Here is a 20,516-nt window from a genome sequence, read left to right as displayed (position 1 = left end):
ATTCAGGGAAATTTGTATTTGAGAAGATGAATCCTGGAGCTGTGTAGTGGACATAAGTATGAAATGCCAGTTTGGAATACGCAGTTTTCAAGTGTGACTAATGCCAGGATGAACTGTGAAGTGTGCTGCACTGAGGCACTCTTGCTGAAGTGTCATCTGTTTGGCTGCGAGTCATTCCAGCCTTTAGTTAAAGGAGGTTTCTTTCTTTTTTTTCTTCCCCCGCCCTGCCCCCGCAAGGGATTAATAAGGTGTGGTGTAATTTTCATCAAAGAGCAGTTACACAGTGTGGCAGGGTTTCATAGCTGGGTTACTTTTCAGGTGCTAAGTGATTGAAGTATTTTGAAATTGAGATAAATACCAAAGTAAGGGTGCTTAGTCATATTAGTTTGACTTAACGTTTTGGAGTCTTCTGGAAACTTCTTGTTTAGCAGCTTCTGGTTAGGTAAAAAAACCTAAAAAAGTCAGGTACTTTTGTAAGTATCTTTATATTTGCTCTTATTTTCCTCATCAATATCCAGAATCTATTTTCATGGTGTTCGCTCAACCCTTTCTGGGGTCAAGTTGCCTTTGAATTAAAATAAATAATGGTCAAAAGATCATTCAAATCTCTGCATGAAATGGATTTAGGATGGAATTGTCTGCAAATGCTGTAAACAGGCTATGTGTGAGAGCTGACCAGCGTCACTCAGGGCTTGCCCAGGGGCTCTGTCTTGGGCTGTTCAGGAGCAGTGTCCTGTGAACAAGAGGTGTTGTTTGGAACGCTTCTTGCAGTCCTGTTTGTGTGAACATCCTGTGTGCCAGGGGACAGGCCAAGCAGTCCTGGGGAGCTTTGCTTTAGACCCACTGGTGTGAATTGAAGCATGAGCCCTGGGCTGTCTGCAGCAGCGCCTGCTGTCAGTGCCTGCCCTGCCGGGGAACCCAGTGTCAGCAAGGGTGGCACAGGGTGCCACTGCTGCCACTGCCCACAGAAAGTGCCTTAACTGCACCCAGTGTCACACTGGGATAGGCCAGACAGCTGAGCCTGAGGAAGCAGGGCTTGGCTAACACTCGAACCAGGCTTGCCAAGCCCCAGCTCAGGAGCTGGGGGAGCGCAGTCTGGGATTCGCTGCTTTGGCAGTGACACTGGGAGCACTCGGGGATCCCATCCCTGGGTGGGAGCACACAGCTGCATCCCACAGCCAGCACGGTCTCAGCAGTCCCTGATGGCTCCCCATTTACAGCTACAAGGCTGAAGTCATTAACATCTGGAGCACAAGGGCCACCCATGACTCTGCTGAGGCACACGCAGCTCTAAAGCCACAGGCTGGCCCTAGGCTGTTGTGAGCTGCTGCATTTCCTGACACATCTCACAGGATCCATACACGTCCCTTTTAGGTACCAGTGCACATGTGGGGTTAAGACAGCCTCATACCCTATGCAAAATTAAGTTAGGTCAGATCCTCAGCTTCTACAAGAGCCATCTGTGTGTAACTTCAAGTGAAAACTTACATAGATTTTTTTTTTAACTATTACATTTAATTAATGAAGGACAAAATACAAGACAGACTTTGCATTCCTATGTTCAGTGCCAGAACAACTTCTGAATTTTGGTATATCAGAATCCACAGAGTGTTTCCTCTCTTCATCAGCATTCCCAGCATCCTAAGGGGTGGAAAGCAAAAGTTCTAAATATTCTTCTCAGTCCTACCAGGAGGTCTCATCTCACTTTTAAATCCCAGAAAGAAAGAAGAATTAATTTACTAATGGCTGAAAAAAGATAATCTAAACAGCTTTGGTTATCTTAAAAGGATTTTTGATGCACATACAAGAAGTAGGCTAGGACAGGGGTAGTTGAAATAATTTTGAACTCTTTGTGCTTGTTAGCCTTCTGCATTTGTTACCATGGTTATTTCTAGTCAAAATGTTATACTGGCAGGGGTGCCTGCTAAAACAACAAACTTTGAGCAAATGTTGCCGTATATTTTCCAATAGGAGTGTTTCCAGTATTTGTGCAGGAAAAGTCTAAAAGCAGAGTTCTCCCAACTGGTGAACTGAAATACAAGTTAATATCTCTATTAACATCGATCAACACTGATTCTTTTTCATTCAGAATAAATAGTACTATAAACAATATCATCAAATAGTTGATAGAACATAGTACATTTCCTTGGACAACGAGGAAAATGGGTGGAAACTGATCTGTGCACACACTTGTGAATGAAAAACAAAGTCACTGATGCAGAGTTCCTGAAATTCAGATTGTACAAGATCACCACAGGTAGAAAAGTGGGTAATGGGAAGGGCAGGTGTTCCTGGTACATGGATGCTATCTGGCTGCTCAGCAGAGAGCCCAGCAGGTTTGCACAGCCCCCAAGGGCACCTCTGAAGGAAGGAGCTGGAGCCTGCTGCTGACAGCTGGGGAGAAGGGGTGGGACACCAGGACCTCACTGACCTGAGATGAGAAGCAATGAGGGGCTGTGTGGTACAGCAAAGAGAAGTCAGAGCTACAGAGGAGCTGATGGAACCTCAGGTCAAAGACAAGATGATGATAACAGCAGCTGTAGGATGATGTTGACAGCAGCTAGCAAGAGATTCTAGCTGTAAAAAATAACATTTTTCTGCAAAACAGACTGCATGACATACTATAAAAACTTCAGCAGCACTTCACACATGTAAAATTCTCCAAGTATACAATAAAATCTTCCAAGTATGCAACTTTTTAGTGGAAAGTATTTCTGAATCATAAAAGCAGTGCATCTATACCATGGTGAGTGGCATGTTTCTTGTTAAGCCTTTACATTTAGCTACCCCCTCTAACAAATTGTTGCTGGATTTGAACTTATTTATATTACTACTCTCAGTTTGGGCTTAGAGCCTTCAGTTTTTTCAGAATTGCAATTTTAACAGCATTCCTTTCACTCAAAAGAAAGTGAAAACAAATAGTTTCCAGAAATGGTTCAGTGCTGTTGGCTGAGGCCAACTGCATTTTTTGTCGTGAGCTGTTAACCTGCTACTGCCTTAAAATCACTTGGAGTGACTTGAAGTGCAGTGTATTTAGAAGATGGTCACTGATCAGTAACAGAAAGGGTTACCTAGGCCCTCCCCACGCAAATCCAATCATCCTTTTCCTTTTGTTACAAGAGTCATGAGCTAAAGAAACCCATTAGTAGCTATTTGGAACAAATTAATGAGAGTTAAATATATCCAGCCACTCAGAGCAGCATGATTCATTCATAAGTAACAGCCAAGTCATTGGCCAAGGTCCTATTTACATAAATTAATGAAAGGAGCACATTTACAACAATGTGTAGTTTAAAGATAATTGCAGGCACATACAAGAACAGAACTCTGGCCTGTGTTGTTTGGTAGGAAATTAAAGAATAAATGAAGAGACATGGTGGATATGAGAGAGTATAAACCAGGTTGAGCCAAGATGGGCAGTGTGGCTGTGGGAGCTCTGGTGACTTTTGGGGCTTTCTGCTGCTGACCTTGACAACACTCACTGTGGTTGGCTTAGGAAATGAACAATTCCCATCATTTGCCATGAGTGTGACCATAGAAAGTCCAAAGATCTGCTTTATGGGCTGCAGTGACAGCTTCTAACACTGTGCCTCTATGGCAGAGGTACTCTTGCAATTGGATCTTTTGTTTCTAGATCAATGCAATAAGGTGAGTTTTATCTGTAGTTTGGTAAGGAAATACTTCGAATTTGAAGCAACATGAAAGCCTAGGTACTAACATTCCTGCCCAAATCTACCATTTCAATTTTGTCCTTTTTTAATTACCTGGCTGATTTAAAGAAGAAATGAGAGAGTAAGTGAGCTGGACTGAGGAACCAGCTTGTAGATTGTTCTGTTATTTATGCCATCCCTATTGCTAATGCTCAGTAGGACAGGGGTTGTAGGAGTGGTGGTATCCTTTCCTGCACAGATAACACTGTTGGGAACAAAACAGCAAACTTTATAGTTCACAGACTCTTCAGAAGGTCCTAGGCAGGGGAGATGTGTAGTACTGGACTACTGGCTCAGCATGCAGACACCTCCCTGCAGAACTTTGCTGCTTCACAACAGACATGACTGGAAGCTTAAGAGATATTAAATTAAGAGGGGAAAATACTATTCTAGCATTTGGTAATAGGAATGTTCTATTTGTGTTTTTTCTCCAACTTTGCAATTATTAGGGGTGACATGAGGATAGATTCACCTGCAATTCCATATCAGCAAAACCACCCAGTAAGGTGTAGGCTGTACTTCAGATGTACAAGAGCAAGGTGCCTGTCAAAATGTACTCTGATCTATTGGTGGCAGAACATCCATGGCTAAAAATATTTTTGAATGAAGATGTCAGAAGGTATTTTCTGTGAGCTTGTGAATCAAGATAAGCAGATTTTCCTAGATTCCAGTGCTAGATCCATAACAGCATAACCTCATGTGATAAGTTTTCCTTGAACTGTTAAGTAGTGAAAAGATATTTTCTGTGATATGTGGAACCCTGTCATGTACACGAAAGGAAATACTATTTCATCAGCTTAGCTGTCTCTTAAATGTAGGGAGAGTGGGAGCCAGGGAGATTTTGGCAACTACAGTTCTACTTTGGTTCAGATATAGACTGTTAGTCATAGTTTTCTCATCTTTCCAGAGAACTTGTATGTTCATTTGTGCTGGGTTTTCTTTCCCTCAGTCAGCTGTAAACTAAAATAAATGTTTTCAAAATTCATGGATTAATCTGACTTTGATGTCAGAATATCTTGTGAGATAATTTGATCTAACTTGCTGTCTAGCATAGACCAGAGTTTCAGACAGAAAAACCTACAAACCCAATTGGAAGATGCTAGACATATCCTTTGCTGTTTGGTCGTTTTGTTTTGGAGTTTTTAAATGTTCTTTTGTTTTGGGGTTTTTTGTTTGTGTTTTGTTTTTTAATGAAGTGTTTCAGCCTTTTTATAATCTATAGAGACTGAGTGAACTAAACTAATTAATTCAGTGAGATAGTGATACCTGCTTTTCTGTCTGAAATTGCCACCCTACAGGTATTTCTTGGTGGGGTCTGTTCATGCATTGGCAGGTTGAAGAGCTGTGTAGACACTTTTGGTACCTACATTAAGTTATGATAGCCACTTTCTGAGCTGTGCTTTGAACACATCAGGAATGCCAAGTTTATATCCCTGGAGTGTTTTTCCACCTTAATAAAAGAGCCTGGAATGAGTCCTCTGGAGCTGAGCCCCTCATTTAGGGAGGTCCTTGCATTCTCCTCTCTCTAACATTCCCAGGAGTGCCCCTGTGGGATTGCTCACTGTCCTTTTACACTGCAGCACCGTGCAGGAGCAGATTCCCCTGTGCTGGGGGTGGCAGGCTGCCCTGCAGGGCTGCTCAGAGTCCCAGCAGCAGCAAGGCAAGGTGTGTGAAATGAGCTTTGTGCTGTGCACGTAGCAGGGCAATTCCTGGTTCTCAGCAATCTGGGATGGAGGGTGTTGCTCTTAAAGATTGCTTTTCTTTTGCACATTGTCAAAATAAAAACCAGCCTGCAGCCTCCAAGCTAAGCACCCTCTGGGGAGGATGCAGTACCCATTTTAGGCAGCATGAGATTCATTTCTGTGCCAGGGTAAAACAAAGTGCCCAAGACATCTTAAATCATCTCCAGACAAGTGCCAAGCAGCTTTCAAGAGGATTAATGTACAAACCAATAGGAGGTAACTGCCTTGAAATTCTGCTAAAGAAGAATCAAGCACAACAATCTGTGGTACTCTTAAATCCCTTACACCGTTTAGTGATTAATCCAAATCCAAGCTGTAACTTCAATTTTTTGACTCAAAGACTAAAGCAAAACATTCGTTTTCCTTCCAGTCTTTATTAGAGATTTATTTTTATTAGTGTAATACTTTCTGTGTTATCTTAATCTTTACAAACTCTTGCCTAACAGAATCTCCTAAATTCTTTCTCTCAGTAAAGGGTTATTTCTATTGCAGAAGTGTGAGACAGTCAAAGTTGCTGTCTATAGAAACTCTAGAAAACCAGCCTTTACTCTTGGTCATCTGAGACGAAGCCTTCAGGATAAATGTTCTTTCTGATGCCACTTAAGGAAGCAGAGTAACTGTGCTGTAAACTACATATAATGCAGGCTTAAACAGGGCTTTAAAGCAGAAGGCAAAAAGTTGCATACCTTATAAAGTCATTCTCCATGTTTTCATAAATCCCACTGTGTGCAGTTTTCTGATATTTTTTAGACATGCTTTCTAAATGATGAAGTAGAGATATCAGATATACTTGAAATGAATATTATGTTGTCTAGCCGTAAAGATAGAAGACAAATGCTGCATATTTTTAATTTATTTGTGAACTTCAATGGCTGTGTGTGGTGCTATTGACAATGATATTGGCAAATTTACCATTACAGTATGGCTACTATTTGCATAACTGCCTAGAAAAATTGAAAATCCTGTACTCTTATCAAAGATTATAGTTACTCAGGCTCTACAGTTACTATAGTTATATAGTTGTGCTAATATTTTGGAAGACCTGGGCAATGTGATTTCCAAGTGGGTGTGGCTTCTTTACTTTGTACCTTTCTGTTAGCACTGAACACAGGAATTTCACAAAAACTGTCACAGAAAACTTTTCATTTTTGGAAAATTCTGTATTTGGCACAGGGTAGTGCTGGTAATACTCTGTGTGCCAGCCATTAAGTGGGGTCTCTGAGAATTTGGGCATTGTGAGCACCAAGTGAAACTTTTCAGTATCATCCCTCCTGCAGCAGGATTTAGGAATTACTTCTCTTTACATCAGCCTGCTTGAAAGGGTAAAGTGAGTCTTGCTTAGACCACTGTGAAATCACAAAGATGCTGCATAAATCTTGCTGTACTGGCTACCAGCACCCTTCTTTCATTTTCCATCCTCCAACTACTCAGCTTCTTCAGTGGGAATTAATAAAACAAAAGCTTTTCTTTAAGTTTGCAACTTGAGCCTCATGTTTGTCATAGTGGACTGTTTTCCTAGTGGGCTTCAAGCAATGCAATTTTCCCCTCAGTCCAAGCTGTCCAGTACGTGTTTGTCACTGCCATTCTGCAGGGCCTCCTAGCTTGAAATGCCATGGGGGAATGTGGAAATTACCCCAGGGCCCATCATAGCTCCCTGCCAAGATGAGGCAGAGGCCTATTAACAGTTTGAAGTAAAATCCTTCTTGTTTCATCACAGTGCAAAGTTTTGCTTGGTCAGATTGTGGGGCAGTTTTGTTCACTGATGACTCAGACTTTATGATAAATCAGTGGCTGAGTCTGGTGTTTTCAACTTGTCACACAGCGGGGTGGGGTTTTTTTGTTTGTCTTTTTTTGTATTTCTAAACATATAATACATCACAACTGTAAAATGGTATTTAGAAAGAGAAATATAGGTGATCTTGGATATCTCAAAATCTCTTAATTTAGGGTCAAACACAGAGATTTTGCCATCAGTTTCTGTATGAGTCAATGAAGGATTAACTGGCTGTTTAGGAAGAGCCTGGTACTGGTTTCTGCCTCTTTCTTTTATGGTAGAGCCAAGAGAGTAATTTATGCCAGAGACTAACTGTATTCTTACAGCTACCAATTTCAAAAGTTCAAAACCCACAAAGTAGGCCCCAGAATATTTCAAAATGTATGATCTTCTACTACAGTCCTTTTATTTCCCTGCTTACTTTTAGTTATGAATTTACTTTGTACTTTCCCAGCTTTTCTTTTCAACCTTGAAAGCTAGAAAGAGATTCTTGCCTACATTTGTCCCTATGAAACTGTGAGAGTAAAAGGCATGTCTTAAAATAGTACTTTTTTTCAGCCCAACATAGGAGAGTGCTGAGGTCATAGTCTAACTCTCACAGAGTAAATCTATTTTGTATAATAATCACCATCATCTATGTAATCCTGAGAGTTTTCAGGTAAAGTACTGAGCTATTGTACTGAGTGAAGATCAGCTACTACTCAATGGAAGTCTTCTGTATCAGTTTAGTCTGAATAGTTTTTTATTACTTTGTTTTTCTTCTCACATAATTCTTAGTCTGGAAATTCTGTCTACTTAGGAGTCCTTAAGAGAGAGACGTCTGTTATTTGGGTTTAGATCCTGGCTCTGGTGACGTCAATGGAAAAAAATCACCCATTGACTTCAGCTGGGTCAGGATTTCTCCCATGTGGTTTACAAATCTATTGATTTTAACTGAGGCTGTAGAGCCATACATACATGAGAAACAAACTGCAGAAAAGAGGCAAATGATCAAACTCTTTCCCCAAACAAAGTCCTGGACTGTCTTTGATCTCAGCAACACCTGTTTCATAATCCCATTTACAGATCTGAATTTCTCTTCTGAAAGGAGACAAAGCACTGCATGGCACAAACGATTCCTTAATTTTGTGATGAATTGCAGAACTGAGATGCCTGTGTACAGCTTTCATCTCCCCTCAGTTTGAAGGTGTGAGCTTGGGAGCTTTCTTCAAGCATCAGTCTTCCTGCAGCTCAGTAGGCAGACACATGCATGCTGATGAGCAGTCATGTACCAAACATACTCTGGAGAGTGGCTTCTAAGCTGTAACTTGGTGTTTTGGTAACATTTGGCCTTGAACTTCTAAATATCATAGTAAGCCCAATATACTTAATTGTGAAATTACTGTCTTGTGAAATAACAATTCCTCTGCCAAGAAGGAAAGATGCTGAGACCTCCTGAAATGTGGGTTACATTAACATAGAGAAAGCAAAAAGAGATCTTTCAATTGTACCATGCAGACCCCTGAAAGTCTGTGTGGAGCTTGTGGGGTTTTTTTTCCAAAGGCAAATATTTTGAGGGTATTTGGAGCATCTTCTAAATTTAGGATTTGAGAAATTGTTTCTTCCTGTATCAATTTTTGGGAGGAAGAGACTGTATCTCCATTTTATTCTTGCACTATCTTTAAAAAAGGTTCAGGGCTAACCTCTTGTTATCAATGGATTGTGTCCTTGCTTCATTGTGGCCAAGCTGACAAGTCAGGTCCTACTGCTAGAAGCTGCCACTCCTGTAGTATCCTAATAAATAAAATTAAGTGGAAAATCCAAGAATGGTCTGCTTGGGAACAGTCTTTGTTATTACTGGGCAGCTCTGTATTTAAAAGTAATGAGCCACCATGAAATTCTCTTTTCCTATAAATGTTGTGCCATTCATTATCAGGTTGGGATCTCCCAAGACCTGTGAGGATCTACTGCTCCACCTTGTGGTCTGAAAAGCGCTTCCATTATTGTACCGAGCGCTGTGCCAGGAAAAGTCCAGCCTCTTCCCCATTTTTTATTTAACTGGGATTTGACTGGAATCAGTATCATACTTTCCCTTGAGATATGGATCTTAAGGACAAGTAACATGCTGTCACCTTTGGCATGCTCCAGGATGGACATTGCAAGAGGTCTTTCATTACAGAAGAGAAAAACAGAAATGAAAATATCAGTGAAGAGTGCTGTACACACATACCCACATGGTACAGGAGGTACAGAATAAATTAAAAATAGCTTTCAAAGGCCAAGATGCACAGTACTCAGCTGCTTTTCTCAGTACATACACTGGGCTCAAGGAAACAGTGATTTGGATGGTCAATGAGGCAATTGCAGAGGGTTCATTCTTCCATGCTGCTGCTGGGGCAGACAATCAGCTCATTCCCACAGTCCTGCAGTCTTCAGTAAAGAAGAATGCTGTGCAATTGCCCAGCCACAGTCCTTCCTCTACATCAATGCCACAAAAGCTGTTTCAGAAGTGTGCTGTAGCAGGACAGGAAATCATGCAATAACTTTCTCCAGCTCTGAAATAAAGACTGCAAAGGAGTAATATTCTGCTGTTGAATTCACAATTCCTGTGTACTTCACTGGGGTGGGATCAAACCAGCACTGCTCTTCTGATGCTGGGCTTTTTCTAGGGAAGCAGTTTAAACAAAGCATTCCAAGAAAGACTTGAGGTCTGTCTGGTCCAACACCACCAGTCTGGGAGGGTTGGATCCTATTTTGGACACCCAGCATATACTTAGACAATTATAATAGCCAAACTCTAGCAATCAGTTAATACCTACATTAAGAACACAGCTTCTGCAATCACTTGTGCTTTTGGAAGTGAGTGGTTGTGTTCATAAAGCCTTAAGGAGTAGGAGCACTGGAAAAATTACCATCTTCTATAAAAAGACATTGTATAATAAGGGCAGCTTGTCTTACTCCATACCAGCAGTCAGAATGCTTGTCATAAAAAAAATTTATGGACTGGCAACAGACAAGTGCCTGCCCAATCCTGCCTGAATTTTGCTTAGCAATATGTTATCACAGAATTCTGTTCACTGGAAAGCTGGTAGTGTACTTTAGATGAATGTGAGTGCAGGGAAGGATGTGGCTTATGCAGCCAGACCTCCCTGCTGGCAGTTTCTGCTTCTGAATGGTAGACCTGGTTCCCAAAGTGCTGTTCTGTGCTGTCACCTTTGTCATGCTTCAGGAAAGATTGCAAAACTTGTTTGAATAGAGAATAGGGGAAAGGAGGAGTGAAAATAAAACAAAGGATAGTTTTGGTAACTAGTTTAGAGGTCCTTTCCTATGGTTTTCTTGAAGAATATGTCATAAGGCAAGGAAATCAACTGTTTTCTTTCCATGCCTCTCACCTCCTTTTCCTTCTTTATGGATTAAAGGTTTCAAAAACTCTGTGGCTAAGATTAAGTATGTTGAATCTATACAGAAGTTATGATGCTGAATTACACTACAGTTACCCAGAATTTCCATGAGAAAAGGAATTATTCAACAGGCACTTTTGGTGCTGATTTCCTGAAGGACTCAGATATCCATATTTAGGAAATCAAATTTTGAATGTCAATAAAGCCTTGCATTTGAAACTATTCTAATACACAGCAAGAGGTTCAGTGATTTATGGACTGATTTTAATCTATCATACCCCTCACAGCATATCTAAACTCTTACTAAAGCTGTATGTTCCTCCTGATCTTATGTGTAAGTAGTTGTAATTAACATTCTGTTTCATGTTGAAGTATCTGCCTGGAAATAATATTTTTAGACTACTGGAGGTTCATTCATCTATTCACTGAACTGACAGACAGGTTTGTGGTATTTTGCCTAAAAATGAAAGTGAAAATCTGCCCCCAAATCATATAGCCCATGTCTTGGTCTCTTCAGAGATATTTTGGTTTCTTCAGCAAAGAAAGGCTGAAGAAGCTCCCACATGAAGCTCATATGCCTGCTGTTTCAGCTTGAATGAGTATCCAAACCCAGGACCTCACATCAAACTGGAAAGCCTTGTGTTTGTTTCAGAAGGAGTTAACATGAGCTTTGAAGGCTCCCTAATGTGACTTGCAGAATTTACTGTGCAGGAATGGTTTACTAGGAATAATTCAGTATTTCCATTCCTTGGCAGAATTGAGAAGAGTGTACAGGAAGGAATAGGACTTGGGAGGGAGGCAGGGGATGGAAAGACCTTAAGCAGAGATTTTAAATTTTGTAAAACAGAAGTGAGTTTATTTCTTGAAGTCTTTTCTGCTTCTTAGTTTAGAACAAACTACTTCAAGTGGGAATCAAAATGTGCATCCACTATACTTGGAAAGATGTATCTGCTTTTGTCTGCTAGTCCACACCAGCTCTTTTATTGTCAATAAAGCTGGAAAAATCAGTTTTAGTAATTGATTGGAGTACCCTTCAGATCAGTTCTCAATACTTGCCCTGCATCAGTCACAGGATGGTCCTCTTAAGGAGTAACATCAAGCTAAATGTTATGGATCTCATCTAGAACCTTTCTATGCTGGTGTATTTCTAGACCTTTGTAAATTCATTAAGCTAAGAGTTGCTAGAATTTTTGGGGACAAATAACATGTGTGCACAGGCAGGTATTTAGCTGACAGTCTATATAGTGTGCCACTTATACACCATTTCATGGTGTCATACCTCAGAGTCAGAAGCAAGAAGTTTACAATTGATGAAAGATTTGGGTGAGAGATTCAGTTCTTCTCTCTTAGCTATTCTTAATACTTCATATGTAGTAGGTCTATGATGCAGTAGCTTTTAATCCTGCAGAAATTCCTGTTCTGAAGATTTATTTTGTGGGGCCAACAAGACATGTGGAGCAGAACAGGGAATTTCAGAGAAGCAGCTGTGAGCTCCAGCACAGAAGAGCCTGGGTGAATCCATGCCCTGCATGCACCAGGTGATTAGTGGGTGATCAAGGAAGGGAAAGAGAAGAGATGGAGCAGGAAAGGGAACAGAGCATGTGTGAGCTGGACACTGACTCTGGACCTGGGAAAGGAGGTACTGCCACAGCACACAGCTGAGCACTGTCCCTAGTGTCACACTATGGCTGAGAACCCAGAGCTCATGAGCACAGTGAGGAGATCAGAGTAACAGCTCAACCTATCTGAGGTCAGTGGTTTGATGTGCTAATGGGAACTGAAAACCCCTTTTTAGGAAACCAGAATCACTCAATTTGCATCTGAGCTTTGATTGACTGATGAGTCAAACTCTTGGCGTAGGCTTTGCAGTGAGATTACTTCAAAGTTGATTTATTATTATAATCATCATCAATGCTATTTTGAAATATAAACCCTGATATTGTAAGGCAAAGGTCATCCACCTTTGAACTGGGAAGTGCCCGGCTATATTCTTCCCCAAAACAGTGATTAAATTTGGTGGCAGACACTTTGCAAAACTGAGGAGGCAGAGTGTGGTAGAAGGACAAGGTGGTGCTGTCTGCCCCAGTTTGCTCTCAGTGAAGTGGTGCAGTGTCCAGGCTCCCAACTCTGGGGGAGGTGACAGCTCAGTGTGTGACAGCTCTGTGCTCCTGACTCTGCTGGGCCTGCTCAGGGATATTTGGGTCTGGTTTATGCTGTCTTTGGTACCTGTGCTGTGGATTGCTCAGTCCTGCATCACAGCTTACAGAGCTGTGACTAGGACAGGGAGCATTAGGATAATTGTAAGATGCTTCTGAAGTGTATTGATTGCTGCAAACTGCTTGTTGAAACAAACAATTTCTTCTGGAAATACTGTGGTCTAAAAACGCTTTAAAATAATGCTGCAGGGGAGATTTAAAGTGTGCATTATGATAGCTTAGAGTAACGTTAAAATATTTATCTGCCGCTATTCTTAAATTCATTAAAAACTTAATCTGATTCTTATGATACAGTAAGTCTCCAGTGACTAATCCAACAATTACATGCTTCCTAATGAGTAGTCTGAACATGACTGACCTTGCAAATGCTTTGGCTCACAAAAGAAGTACTTTATGTTGGTAAATTCCTTTTCCCCAAATTTCAGAGAGAAATATTAATTCTGCCTATGACTATGCAGGAACAGGAAACAAAAATGAACATTAATACTGAAAGTGTCTTGTACAAAAACTACAATAGCTTGTTAACTAAGACTGAGCATCATCCTCCCCCACTGTGAGCACATCAGTTAATCATAGTAGGCATTACTCAACTTCATTTGGCATCAGTAAAATTTCAGATGTTATCCAAATATCAGGGTAAATCTTTCTCTAATTTGATGAGAGTGTTGTAATTTTAATAGTAGCCTTCTTTAATTCACCATAGCCTCTTGCAGAGCTGGGGAGCAATTAAAATGTTGGTTGTCTTATAAAGAATTCTTTAGACTACATTGATGTTGACCACTTACAGAGAGAGTAATACAGCTAGGGAATCTTTTTCTTAAAAATAGTTTTAAAAAATAGTGTTCTTGCCAGAGAGGTTATAATGAGGATATAGCTCTTGTAAGATTATCCAGTAGAAATGACCATCGCTGATTTCTCCATGACAAGCCCTGCTCCTTTGCAGCTCTCACAAATGCACTGCAGAAAAAGTATTCCATCTGCTGCAAACAGTGCTTTTCCTTTGTGCTGTGAGCAGCTGTCAAATACATGTAAATTGTGTCTTTTTTGATCAGCTGGACTGGCAAGGTGTTGTTTGAAAATTTCCCCTTTTGGAGTGTTTGCCATATGTACTTAAGTGGGAGCTTGCAGATTTTCCCCATCTGTTCAGAGCCTACCCTATCACCTGATAAATACCTCAGAGCACACAGTGGACATATCCTGCTTCCAAGAAGTCAGTGAGGGCACGAGATCCTCCAGTCTGTTCACACTAAAGTGTCCTGTAAGCTTTCTGTGGCACGTTTCATATTACCATACTGCATCTGTCTCTGCCCTTGTAAGGCAGGCAAGTCCTATCAAAGGAGGTACCTGATATAGAAAAATAAATGCTCTCGATTTTTAGATCTTACTAAAGACTGGGGATTTTTTAAAATAGCAGAATGATTCCGAAAATTACAGTTGTTTACAGAAAGGTTACATTCTGCCATCTATCTTTGTGCAGAAGTCCCATTGGGGTCTCTCAGCAGGCTACTCCCAAAAACACAGATGTTTCTGGCTATTCATTCAGTGTTTTAGTTCTGCTGGATGCTTCTTATTCTCTAGCTTTTTGTTACTGGGAGCTTGTTAAAATATAAATGTTTCTTTTTTTGTTACCACCACCAGTGCTGTCTCCCAAGTTACCTAACAAAAAAAGTCTGTATAGCTGCCACTGGGTGGTGTATGCCTTGTGTAAGTAAAACACACTAAAGTAAACTATCAGAGTTTTGTATAAATGGAACTTCCACATCTAACCCAAAAGCCTCCATGCCTGGTTTTTTTTTTTTTTCCTAGAAAATTTGTCAGGAGTTTATCAAAGAAAGAAACTCCAGGACTTGGCTAGTAAAAAGAAGGGGGTGTATATATACATCCACGTCCTTGTAAAATTCAACTTTGAATGGGGGAATACTGTGTGTGTTTATATTTTCCTTCTCAGTTCTTGTATGTTTCCATGCTTTCTTGAGAGCCACCTACTTTTACAAGCATGGAAAGGCCCTTAGTGTGTCTGCAGGCATCTTGAATTAATCATAGTTAGCTTTAGGACACAGTCCATATGCCAACCACCTAAATTTTTTAATAAATGTAAAGAAAGATGCCATTTTCTACCACCTCTGTGTAATTGATGTTGTTGTTCAACTTCTAAGAACATTTGTAGAACCTTTGTGGGTGTAGCTTTTGGTAGGATAGCAGATTTTTTTTTTGTTATGTAGCACAAACTATGCTGACCCAGGAGTTATCCATTGGTTGATAACATGTTCATAACCCACATGTCTGACTGTCCAAAGTCAGTTCTAATTAAATCACTGAGGCTGAGTAATTGTTGAGGCTTTCAGAATAAAGAGAAACTACAGGAGGAAGAGGAAGGGAAATCTTTTATCTTCCACTGCTTTACTTTATGCATACCATCCAATTCAAGTTAATCTATTCTGTTGGTTTTTTTTTACCTAGCACCTATTTACTCAAAAATATCAAAAGGCAAACTGTAATCCCAGTATGAGCATCCTGTAATTTATTTTCTCTTCTAGGTTAAGTCTGAACATACTAGACAAGTATAAAAACAACTTCTGATTTCATCCCTTTAATTTGCTCAGCATTCCAGAAAAACTACTAAGATACTGAAATTAAGTTTTCCCCACGTCTATTATACATACCAACTTCTGCATGGGGAAACACAGCAATTATATGAAACCCATTGTGTTATCCTTTTGAGGCAGCAAAAGTTAAATTAGTGCTAGAAAGGTTCCCTCATGCAATAGGAGTGTATGTGTGGGAGGTGATATTTAGGAATATCTGTGATTTATGACTGGAAAGATCTCAACAGAATCCAACGATATCCCACAGCTCTGCCTGTTGCCTTATGTTTTTTTGGGCTTGTAGGAAAATTTACACATAAAGCAAACAAGCTCCCAAACACGGTTTGAAAGAAAGAAGGGACTGATTTGGCTTGAAACGCAGTAAAGTATTTTTAGAGCCTGAAACTCTTACAAGAGTTTCTGCTGACTAAAACTGATATGCATGTCCAGCATAAGAGGCAACGGATGGAAAAGTTGTAGGATACCAGAGTGTTTGGTCTCTGTATCAGTAAAGAGTTCTCAGTCATTCTAAAGACTTTGGTAGCAAAGGACCTCTCTACTTTTGCTCTAAAGGTCTGATTTTACTTTAATGATATGGAAGAATTACTGCAAACTTTTCACTGAAATGTGCCTCTTGTAGCTGTTGGCTTTCTCTTCACTGCCATTTAGAAGGATTAGAATCAGAAGATGCTAATGAAGACCCCGTTTTTTCTAGATGAACTGACATAAGATAATACATGGTGGCTAAGCAAAATGCAAGAGTTGCAGACTGTTACCTTCTGTGCCTGAGCTGGCAGTAAATTATGAAGGAAGCAGGTTAGGAAATTAAGTGACCCAAATTACAATGGAAAAGAGTTCAGGCACTCTGGATGTCACCTTGTGCAATGTCAGATAGGGGAATATATCTGTTTTCCTGAGAATTGCCAGATGAGGTGGAGATGTAGCAATGGTGCATCTGTCCTGAGTGCTGTGAATGATGCTGCTGCCACACCTGCACCTGACACGGCGGGAGCCTGCTGCGTTCCTGATGCATTGTGCTGCTCTGGTGGGAACGGCTGGGACTATTTTTGGACATAACGAAATAAGGATGGAGGTTATTGTTCAATACTAACTATTTTCTTCAGTCTGTCTGGGTGGTGAGCAGAGAGGTTTTCTGACTGCTCTCAGAAGTTTTGGAGGTACCAAGCCCGACCGAGTGTTTCATTAACACCAGTATCCTATAAAGTTCCAAGGACAGGTATAATTCCATGTCATTTGATAGGGGTTTTCCCATGCATCCTGCATTCCTGTTTTCACAGGAAGCAATTATTTTATGCTAAAAGTGTATGAACTGTTAGCCTTTATCACCAGGCAACCACACCATCCCTATATACATAGATAACTACCTTTCAGAACATGCTTTCTCTCTGTCGGTTCTCCCTGTGTGGCTCACCGTTCACACACAGTTCTCCATCTGCCAGGCAGGGTCTGTTCTTTCTGTGTGCGATTTGAAAGCACCCCAGGCACCTGCCCGGCTTGCAGATGGTGTTACTCCATCACAGCCTGGAGTCATCACTGACAACACAGCGTACTCAGGGAGATGAAAGAGGATGATGGAGTTAAAGTCTTACTGAAGACAAGCCAGACAATCTGAGCCAACTATAGTTGCTGTCTGTAATTTTTTGTTGCTGTCATTGCCAAACTGTGCAGGAGGTGAGGTTTTGTTTGTAACAAGTCTCCTACCTACTTCAGAGGAAGGGAGAACCCCCACAGCGCGGAACCGAGGGCAGAAATCATGATCCTACAATAAAACTGCCCCCAGGAAACCTTTCAGTGGACTGGCGCTAGCTCTTCTGGATGCTGTTTTTCTGCTTGAGTGTTTTTGGCTTGGCCTTTCTCTCCCCCCTCCACCCCCTTCCCTTTGGTGCTATTTTTTGCGAACGAAAAAAAAAAAAAAAAAAAGTGTTAAGCAGCCTGGAGCGGCAGCAGAAGGCAAATACTCCTGTACTCAAAAACTAAGTTAAACTTGGAGGAGTGTGCGAGCAGCACTCCCGGGAAGGGGCCGAGCGGTGTCCGGGTGCCCCGGGAGGAGCGGGGGAGCGGAGCGCTGCGGTGCCGCCGCTCCTCCCTTGGCTCTCCGGCACGGCGGGGCGAGCCCCGCTCCCGCTGCGCCCCAGGAGCTCCGCCAAAACAGCGGGACGTGCTCGCGGCGGGGCGGCTCGGGGGTGCGGCACCGGGGAAAAAAAGCGATTCTCTTACCCCCTCCATTTTTGTAGCAGAGGTATGGAAATCGCCAGACGTTGGCCAGGTCCACGGCGAAGCCGATGACGGAGAGGAGGAAGTCGATCTTCTTGCCCCAGGTCTCCCTGTCCTGGGTGCCGTAGCGCGGCGCGGGGCCGGCGGGCAGCAGGCTGCTGCTGGTGTACTGCACCCCGTTGTGTTCCTTCACCAGGATCAGCTCCACGTCCTTCTTGGGCGGCGGCGGCGGCCCCGCGCGGTCCGGCAAGGGGGCCACCACCGACACTTTGCGCTCGGGCTGGACCTGTTTGTTCATCCTCGCCTTAAACATCCAGAGAGAGCGAGCTGAGGAGGGGGCGCGGGCGCGCAGATAACGGAAGCGCGCTCCCCGCTGGAGGCGACTCCGCGCTCAGCCCGGCGGTGTCAGCGCGGCGGGAGCGAGGCACGGCCGTAATAAGAGCCATGCAAATGAGGCGGGAGAGGGGGGACCGCGGCGCCCGCGCCCGCCGGGGCGCCCCCGGGGAGCGGGGCTGCCCGCGCCTTCTTCCGCGGGGAGCGGCCGCACCTGGGACCGCCGCCCGGCCCCGCCAGCTCCGACCCGCGCCCCGCACCGCCCGGAGCTCCCGCTGTCTGGAGCCCCGCACTGCCCGGAGCCCCGCACTGCCCGGAGCTCCGCACTGCCCAGAGCCCCGCACTGCCCAGTGCCCGCACTGCCCGGAGCCTGCACTGCCTGGGGTCCGCGCGGCCCGGAGTCCCGCACTGCCCGGAGCCCGAACTGCCCGGAGCCTGCACTATCTGGGGTCCGCACTGCCCGGGGCTCCCGCTGTCTGAAGTCCCGCACCGCCCGGAGCCCGCACTGCCCGGAGCAGTGCCCCGCACTGCGCGGTGTCCCACACTGCCCGGAGCCTGCACTGCCCAGAGCCCGCACGGCCCGGAGCAGTGCCCCGCACTGCGCGGTGCCCGCACTGCCCAGAGCCCGCCCTGCCCGGTGTCCCTCCCTGCCCGGTGTCCCGCACTGCCAGGAGCAGTGTCCGCACCGCCCGGAGCCCGCACTGCCCGGAGCAGTGCCCCGCACGGCCCGGTGCCCGCATTGCCCGGAGCACTGCCCCGCACACTACCCGGTGCCCCGCACTGCCCCTGGTTCCCCGCCGAGTTGCTCAGGTCGGCTCCGTCCCTCCGCACACTGCGGCGCGCTCGGAGCGGCTGCTTCCCGCCAGGCAAAACACGCATCCCTAGTCCAGCCAGCTGAAATTGCCGCTTGCAGGCAACAGGTAGAGCCTGCTGGATTGCCCACTTCCCTTCTTTCTCGGTTGATCTCCCCTGTCCGCTAGTGTGGCTTTAGTTAAACAGCAGAATTTTTGGCTTTTGACATCAGAACCCAGTGGGATGCCGGCTGCACGGCAGAGCTGGACACTGCTAATGCTGCTATGCCAGGGCTGATGTATGACCAGCTTCTTATTTCATGGCAAGCGTGAGGCTGGTAAAATTCAGCTGTGAGGTTGAGGCATTCATGGGACATTAACTATTTGCTGCTATTCCAAATGGAACCTGAGTGTTTTACACGTAAAATGGGCAAAGAACTATCTGGCAGAACAGTGATTGGTGCCAGAAGCTGGCTAAATACAGCTGCAGAAAGGGGTTATCAGGGACTCTTCTTGTTACAGCTGTGAAGAGTAAGTCTACATTCCGTGTCAGTCAAGGGAATAAAATTTGTCCACAAAAGGCAGAAAACACCTCTCCCTCCCCGGTATTAAATAGCTTCCCTTCTGCCTGGCATCAGCGAGAGCAGGTCAGGTCACAGAGGATTCTCGAAGGTGTTACAGCCTACCATGCTTATTTACTCTGCTCAGGCTGATTAAACACTATTACATATATTGTAATACATAAAGAGGTGCTAGGCAGAGTTCATAAAGAATTCCACATTTCTCTGCAAACTTGGAATGCAAAAAAGAATATCACCTCAGAGTTAAAGTTCACTTATTGGCATCCTCCCCATCTCTCTTCAGGCCACAGACTAAAAAGATGCCACCAAGACAGTTGGTGACAATACACAGATTTTATGTCTTCACAAAAAACGCTTGGTTCAACCTCCAACATCCAAGCACTGGATCTTAAAGCCTTCATTTGGGTGAAGTACTTGATCAGTGGCTACACTGCTCCAGAACATTTAGGTGCTCAGACCATGCAGCTCATACCTTCTCTTTTGGTTACTCTGTGATTTCCTGTCCTCATCTCGTTCCAATACACCACACAAGACCTTTTTTTCTTTGTGACCCTCCAAGCCATACGTGCTGTAATTCTGTATGGTACCCCATAGTGCCCTAGGAGCAGTTGCTGTTTTCCTGTGCAGTGCAGCCCATGGGATCATGCTCGTGCTCAGCTGCACTGCTGCCTTCTCCTGGTACCACCCTCAGTCACTGCCCCACATGCACCAAACACACCAAATGTGTTCCATGCACTGCCCCCAAATATGCCTGGCTTGCCTGAGTTTTAGTGAGTCTGCACCCGATTTTCCCACAGCAAATAAAGGACACATTCTGTTTTGGACATAAAGGTAGCCCTGAAGGAATCTCATTGACAAACTCACCAGACAGCACTGGGGATGTCTCTGTCCCATTCTCTATGGGGAGGGGGAAGATGGCTGAAGGGAGATTGCTCCTTCTTGGTTCCACCACTCAGGGACTGCAGTCTCTCTGGGAGCTGAAGATGTAGCCTAGCCAGTAAGGAGCTTTTTAAACCTGGTTCCTCTCTCTCCACGTGACCATCACTGCCTTAATGGTCTGCACAGACTTCCTACGCTAGACAGCGGCACTCCCATATTGCTTCTGGAAAAATAAGACCTTGCTAAGGAACACCCTTTTCCCCACAAGGTCTCAATTAGCTCAGCTTGAT

General features: G+C 43.6%; 1 protein-coding gene across 1 annotated transcript in view; it reads right to left on the bottom strand.

Moving 5' to 3' along the window:
- The window catches only part of SLC6A2 (solute carrier family 6 member 2), a 52,796-nt gene extending 34,708 nt beyond the window's left edge, over nucleotides 1-18,088 (bottom strand). Inside the window, 3 exon segments of the mRNA XM_033069671.2 lie at nucleotides 17,646-17,973; nucleotides 17,976-18,037; nucleotides 18,040-18,088. Coding sequence (XP_032925562.2) covers nucleotides 17,646-17,973; nucleotides 17,976-18,037; nucleotides 18,040-18,088 — 439 coding nt within the window.
- Nucleotides 18,089-20,516: the final 2,428 nt, after the last annotated feature.

The sequence above is a fragment of the Catharus ustulatus genome, chromosome 11 (genome assembly GCF_009819885.2).
Source record: "Catharus ustulatus isolate bCatUst1 chromosome 11, bCatUst1.pri.v2, whole genome shotgun sequence".
In the NCBI taxonomy this organism is placed as follows: domain Eukaryota; kingdom Metazoa; phylum Chordata; class Aves; order Passeriformes; family Turdidae; genus Catharus; species Catharus ustulatus.
Note: the sequence above shows the minus strand (reverse complement) of the source record. Positions and strands in the feature narration are given on the sequence as shown.